A 7,496-nucleotide genomic window follows, 5' to 3' on the forward strand; every position below is an offset into this window, starting at 1 on the left:
TATTACAATAGACTTTAATAAATAATTGCTCTGGTGGCGTATAAAGAATGAATGGCCTCAATTTCTCTGTGAAGACTGAAACCCCAAAACACAGAGGTGAATCTACCAACATTAGTGTTTCGTGGTTACGCAATTATCTTTATATAACCAGCTACACGAAGGAACATTTATAGTTTCTCAAAGAAAGTTAAATATAAAACATCTGTGTTAATTCCGAACAAGTAAATAAAACTGTAAATTCTCTAAAATTGGACAACTACACAGGTTACACGAATGGTACCAGAAAAATCACTCAGAAGCAAATGAGTGGCCGATATCACGGCGCGCTACTAAAAAGACATCCCACCGATAATATTAAACCTTTTCGTTTTTATGAGCACCAAAAGGTCATCCACACGCGGGTTTATGTCCACAAACGACATTCATTAATTTTCTAAAATGTGAAAACAAACGGCACTTGCTGAAAAGAGATATTACCATTCATCTCCGTACCTCTCTGGGTCGCTTTGTTGCCGGACGTAAACTGTTATTATCATCCCATTGTGCAAGCTTGGTAGGGAGTAATAAACATAATTGTTTTGTTGTGACAGTTTTGTTCGCTCCAACTGGTTACATGCAGAGACATCATTGATTTACATAAATTTTGTATGTTAGCCATTAAGGCATGTTTTGGTGACTTTATTTTAAGACTTAATATTAAGAAATCATGTTTTTTTTAATATTTTACGACTTTTCCTTTTATAGGCAGCGTCGAAGTTAAGACATTGCATTTACAAGCATCTTGGACGACGAAATTATTGAAATACAAAAGTAGACCTTGTCTTAATTATGGAACACGAATTTTCCTAATTGGATCTCGATCATAGTGAACTTCAAGTCCCATAACGGATTACGATTTCTTGCCAAATAGATATAGTTTTTCTTCGTATGTATTTCAACACGTGTTTTGACTGGGTAAAGTACAACTATTCACTAGATAGTATCACGATAGCGATATCCTAGAGTTGCTTTACATTAAATTAGTGTTGAAAACATAAGCGATGAATTGTCACTTCTACGTGATCCTAGTGCTGCTTATGCTGGGCCTATGTTATTCTGTTGGTATTAAGTGATTAAGTGTGTGCAATAAAGCCCTCAATTTTTAGGCTACACCAGAAGTGATAAGAAGTACTGAATACGGCTTGATTCGTGGCGAACTGAAAACCAGTGAAATTGACCAAAATGTCCAGTATTACAGCTTCATGACGTGCCCTACGCAAGCCCACCGATAGGCCATTTACGTTTCCAGGTACTATGCCTACTTTGAAATTTTTCGATAGCAAAATTGTTACAGGAACCCATCAAACACGAAGCATGGCAGGGAGTAAGAAACGCAACAAAACTCCCCGATCGTTGCGCGCAACCTGATCAATATTTGTTAACCCTTGACGTTCTCGGAAGCGAAGACTGTCTTTATCTCGAAATTTCGGAACCCCTCACCGTAAGTTACTCGTCAGTTTCACCACATTAATTCAATACCGAACACAGTCACGAAACGGATCAAAGGAATTGCTACCAGTCCTGCTGTGGATCCATGGAGGAACTTTCGTTTTCGGGGCCCCACATGTTAGTGGACCAGATTACTTCGTGGAGAAACCAGTCGTCTACATTAACGTACAATACCGGCTTAATATCTTCGGTTTTCTCAGTACCACAGATGAATGCGCCACCGGTAACTTTGGCCTCAAGGATCAACTGCTCGCGCTTCACTGGATACAGCGCAACGTCAAGAACTTCGGCGGGGATCCTAATCGAGTTACGATTTCTGGTGCAAGTGCAGGAGCGGCATCCGTAATACTCCACTGTTTGTCGCCAAAAAGCCAAGGTGCGCGTTACACAAGAATCTACGCCAATTTTACGCAATTCAGGTCTCTTTCACAGAGCGATTAGTTTAAGTGGAACACCTCTAAATCGATGGGCGTTGCAACGAAACCCGCTGGAAAAAATGCGCAGGTTAGCAAAAGGTTTAGGGATAGACTCTGACAATACCAGCATTATTGTGGAAGAGCTTCGGCGTGTAGACTATAGGGTTTTAGTAAAAACCGTGTACAACAAGTCAATCATGGTATGCGTGTTTACGTTTAGGTCCAAATTTCTACGTTAAGGTATTCCAGGGTGATTTCATACCGTACGATGCCCATTCATTTGCACCAAGCGTTGAGGCCGAGGGACCCACTGCTTTTATTACGGAAAGAGCGTTTAAATTGCTAGATGAAGGGAAATTTGCGAAAGTACCGCACATAATTGGGCACACAACTGAAGAAGGATCCTTTGCATATGACTGTAAGTTGTAGTTATTGGATTGGTGGAGTGATATGGCTCCACTTTATCTGCCAGTTCTCTGTTTTACACTGTTGCTTTTTCAAGTCTCTTTCTTCACGTCTCCAATGTATACGCCTCCTTAACACTAGAAGCCCCAGAAAGGGTCAATTGACCACATTAAAGATTTAAATTTATAAATCGCCCTTATTTTTGGCAATAGAAGTTTGTGGCTTTATGACTTTTTCTTATTTGGGGAGTAGATTAATTAAATAAAAAGGCATACGCATCCCGACAGCACACGGCATGTTAAATACATGTTTTCTAAATACTGAATCACAAATGTCTCCATTGTTTTGTACATACAGTTTGTATAATGGATCTTTGACCGGCATCAAAAGCCGATCGGTATGAAATGAAATCAATGCAGGCACGCATCAAGTTATCATAAATAAATAAAAATAAAATAAATAAATAAAATAAAGCTGAACTGTTGTGCTAAGGGTCCCTGGTTCGAATCCGGGTTCGGGCATGGATATTTGTAAATGAATAGTAGGTTAGGTTTGGTAGAGCAACCTTGGCTGAAATCCCGCCCACTCAAAAATAAAAGCAAAATAAAATTTAAAAAAGTTCTGATTTATACGCTAACGACTGAAACAGAACACTGCGTGCTTGTTTCGAAACATACGCGATCAAAGATCTATTATACAGACTGTATTTTGTGTTGTCGTACAGCTAATTGATTCCTCTTTTCAAATATTTAAAAAAAACGTAGACATTGCATTTGAAAAACAAAAGTGGCCTCCAATTTCTGCCAAACCGGAAGTGGTACCGGAAGTTTCAATATGCGATCGGAGAAATCATAAGGTCACATACAAAATTATATTTTGCAAATTCTTCATATTTCCCCAATTAAAAGAGATATTGAGGTGACCCTCTTATCTCGAACACACCGTATATGGTAAACAACAAATATATTTTAAGAAATGACAAACATATAAGTAGTAACGATAATTAAATAACTTCAATATAATGTAGTACACCATGCAAAAACACTATCGGAAACACAAAATTGAGTTGAAATACATATAGGGTAAATTGACTTCTCGTGGGGGCGTGTAACAAAGCTTGGGGCTTCAAGTGTTAATAATGTCCACTAGTCATCTTTACACCTCCATATGCTTCCTTCACAACTTTTTCATGTTTCCACCCTTTTACTTTCATCAGTTTTCTTCGGCTCTCCTGCACCCATCTATCGCCCCCCTCCCCCTCCCGTATCCTGTTAACGCATTGATCGCATCCACCTCCTAGTTCGTTGACGCGTCCTTTATGTCAAATTTACGCCTCGTTTGCAACTCCTTCGCGCCTTCTAGGCTCATAACATTTATTTTTTAACGCTTCACTGCTCTAGGCCTCCTTCCTAACATCCTTCACTGTCTTTCACTTACATCTCCATGACATGTCCGTTTTGTTTCCTGCACGCTTCCATCACGATACCTGCGCATGCTTCCTGATGCGCGACAGTTTCTCCAGCCTGCTTCATATGTTATCCCCCCGTTACCGTATAACATCCTCCTTTCACCGCTACCACCCCCTATTTAACGTATACTTTTTTAATGCATCTTTCAGATCCCTTTCACGCTTTTTTACGCCCTCACTCTTTAATCTATGGATGAAACTTTCAAAATTCGTTTGTACTTCCTGCCCCTCCGCGCTTCTTTTTTGCGTATCCTCATATCACTTTCACGACCTCTCCTTCTAATCTTCCTACTCATACTATTTTCAGACTTTTTTCATGCATCCTCTTCCTTATTTTACGCCTTCTTCACCATTACGAGTACACTTTATGCTCGTTTCGCCTCCTTCATGATATTTTCCTCATTTGCAACATTTTTACTTTTTCTTCCTCGTTTTACGTACATTCTTCTCAATCGTTAACATTTCTTTAATTTAGGCATCCTGCTTTTACTCTCCCGTCAGTCTCCTCCTTTTCATAACATATCTTTTCCTAACGCATCTCCTTGCCGCTACATTTTTACGATTCTTTAATTCTGTCGTGTCTACTTCACGATCTCGCTGCATTATTCCTTTCCTTTCACGCTTTCTTTTCTCCCGTCTTCTTTTTTCGAGCTTCCGTTTGGCGCACTTTTCTTCTATGTTTATTTCCTACACACTTGTTTCAAGCGAATTTTAAGACCCCTTCACGTTTCCTTACATGTTGCTTCCTTCATAGTTTCCTAACCTATTTTTTTTACGCATTTTTCGCGTTCCTTCATTTTTACCACCCGTACGCTAATAAGAGAGAGCTATTCCATTGGGGTACAAAATCATCCCCTACCTTCTTGACGGAAATACACGTTTTGAAGCATCAGGAATCCAATTCAAACAAAATTTCGATAATGTCGGTCTGTCTGTCGATTTGTACTAAAAAGCTGACCCGTTTGGAACCAAATTTGATACGCATATTCTTAGACATAAAAGAAAACCTGTGCTGGGCCACACCCCTTCAATATTCTGTAATTGCCTCCTTCACATTGGCCTTCTTAAATCCCTTCGCTTCTTTACTACATCCTCTGGACGATTCGGTCGCATCTCCTATGCGCCTTCTTTAAGGTATCTGCCCCCCTAAACTCTTCATTCTTCTTCAATTTTCTTTACACCCATTCACGTCTTCACTTTCATAGGAAACCCCCCGCGTTGGGAACGCCTTTTTCGTGCATTTTCGAACTTATGCTGAAAGGTGCTATTATGGCCACTTTGTCCGTCCGTTCGTCCGTCCGCCCGAGGCCTTAACTACTCCTATAGTTTTCAAGATAATTAGTTTGTTCTTTTTGAATTCGGTAGCTTACTGATCTGGCACCTGAGCCAAGGAAAATCTTGACAATTAATTTCCTCATGCGCATACTGCGAAAGTTTCTTGTATATTTACCCTTAACTTTTTCTTTTTACATATAAATAGTCCGTCATATGACATTTTGGGACGTAGGTGCTGATTAATTTATGGATATGGGCTAATGTTACTCGCCTTAAGGCGAAAACTTTTCATTTTTTTTATTACACGGGTCACTTTTTGCATCCTTGTTTTGCTTATAACACAAGGGCTTTGTGCCTTTTTCTTTTATTTGTCTCGCTTTTTTACACTTCTCTTTACCCCTTTACTGACCATTCGATACTCCCTCAAGTTTCTTTCACAACGCTGCCACGCCTCCTTCACGGGTCTATCACGTTTGGTTCACCCATATCTAGTCTGTTCACGACTTATTCCTTAACGCATGCTTTCTTCAAGTATGTTTCTTCACACTTCCTTCACTCTTTTATCACTTACGAAATTTTATTTTCAATTTGTCTAGTATCCTTTGTTTTCACACTTTCTTCTTTATCCTTATGCTTGTTGCATCGTTCTGTCTCGATATACTTTTATTATTAATTCTTTCGTGTATTTTCTAATATCATTTTCTTCTCGCTTTCTTTTTGCCCAACCTACATTATTAACCCCTTTGTTTTCACACTTCCCTATTTATTCCACCACCTTTTGCGCTATATTTTCTTTAAGCTATATTGTGCGATTACTGATTACACAAACTTCTTAATGGAAAAGGCGAACCCTGATATTCCCCTGCTCCATCTCTCTTTTTGGTTGTAACGTGAATGTCCAGTAACGGTAGCTCCCGCTATGGTCCTGTGAAGATGGATTTTGTATAAAGTCACATTAGATCTTAGAGTAGTGGACACACATTTTTCTTTTAACAGAAACTATCACATTTTCCTATTTTTGTTGCACGACCATCCGTGTCTGGGAACGTGGAAAGGATATTCCAACTGCATGAGGTAAAAATTCGTTTCTCAAAAGCACCCCTCCGCTTTATGCACCTCGTGTATAAGAGGGTAAATATTCCATCTGACTACTGATTGTGACATTCGACTCTCAGGAGCCATATTGCCGGCACTCTCCTGTTTTTGAACCAAGATTGAGTTCAGTATTTGCCTGTAAATTAATAATTGTAGTTTATTCCTAAACTTAGATATTCACTCCGGGACTACTAATCTTCACTTGTACGAAACATCGCCGGAAATCCTAATTCCATCATCAATGAACATCCCACGCGATTCAGCATGTTCTAAAAAAACCTTGGACGAGGTGAAAACGTTTTATTTTCACAACAAGACCGTAACTGACCCTTTCAGTTGGACAAAGGTAGGTAAAGGTATTCACTTACGCAGTTTTTAATAGTAGTTTAGTACATGAGTCAAGATTTGTTTACTAGAGGAATTGCAAAAACTGCACAACTTTTGGCGAAGAAAGCCGACGTATACTACTACATACTTTCTTATAACGGAAGCAGACCAATGTCCTACCATGGTGAGTAGTAAGACTTGAACGCAAACCTCTGGTAGTTCACATTTCAGGTGGGGTTGGCCACTATGAAGACATATTGTACTTATTTTATGTCCGAAATAGATGGACTAACGTTAGAACTCCCTTAGATGACTTGATTCGTAAGCGACTGGTGACGATTTGGACCAATTTCGTTACAACCGGCAATCCGACGCCGTACTCGGATCCTCTACTTCAAAACGTTACTTGGCCGAAATTTGACGAGGAAGAGTCTTTTTTGGACATCAACAAAGATCTGACAATCGGCCAAGCACCCGAAAGGGCAGATCGAGATTTCTGGAAGGAACTTTTCAGAAAATGCGGCTCTGAACCTTACCATACGTATTAATGGAAATTCTGAGCTGTAAAAACACAAACCTTGTGTAAATGACCAAAGAAATATACGTCAGAAGAATTCCTCCAGCTTAATTAATTAGACGCATTCCTTTCTTGCAATAAATTCAGTGGACGTAATCCGACTAGGATTGTACGATAGGCAACATTTAGTGTGTAAGGTGTGCAAAAACTTTCAATTTTGTTCTTTGTCGGTACATGAAAATGCAAGCTAACGACTCATCACTATTGTATAACAATGGCAAGAATGCGTTTATTAAATGTAACTGTTCTTGAAGCATCTGCCGATTAAAAGGCTGGTGTGACTTGCGAACTGGTTAATGAAATCAAAAGTCGATATCTTCATTTTGCCGACGTTTAGCAATTCACGCCAGTCATTGTTTTCGAAGATTTATAAGAACAGTTTCATTAATCTTCCACGTACCAATGCTAGAATATTTAGCGATTACGTAACGCGATACAAGGTACT

At 39.3% G+C, this 7,496-nt stretch overlaps 1 protein-coding gene across 1 annotated transcript; it reads left to right on the forward strand.

Moving 5' to 3' along the window:
• The first annotated feature begins 1,040 nt into the window (after positions 1-1,040).
• Positions 1,041-7,091, forward strand: LOC116169188 (venom carboxylesterase-6-like). Its single transcript, XM_031485216.1, has 10 exons — positions 1,041-1,097; positions 1,146-1,167; positions 1,230-1,288; positions 1,334-1,480; positions 1,528-1,864; positions 1,908-2,104; positions 2,154-2,322; positions 6,321-6,493; positions 6,538-6,658; positions 6,706-7,091. Exons 1-10 carry the CDS (start codon positions 1,041-1,043, stop codon positions 7,020-7,022), a joined length of 1,599 nt encoding a protein of 532 aa, XP_031341076.1. The 3' UTR covers positions 7,023-7,091.
• Positions 7,092-7,496: the final 405 nt, after the last annotated feature.

Source organism: Photinus pyralis, unplaced genomic scaffold (assembly GCF_008802855.1).
Source record: "Photinus pyralis isolate 1611_PpyrPB1 unplaced genomic scaffold, Ppyr1.3 Ppyr1.4_LG4, whole genome shotgun sequence".
NCBI classification, from domain to species: Eukaryota; Metazoa; Arthropoda; class Insecta; order Coleoptera; family Lampyridae; genus Photinus; species Photinus pyralis.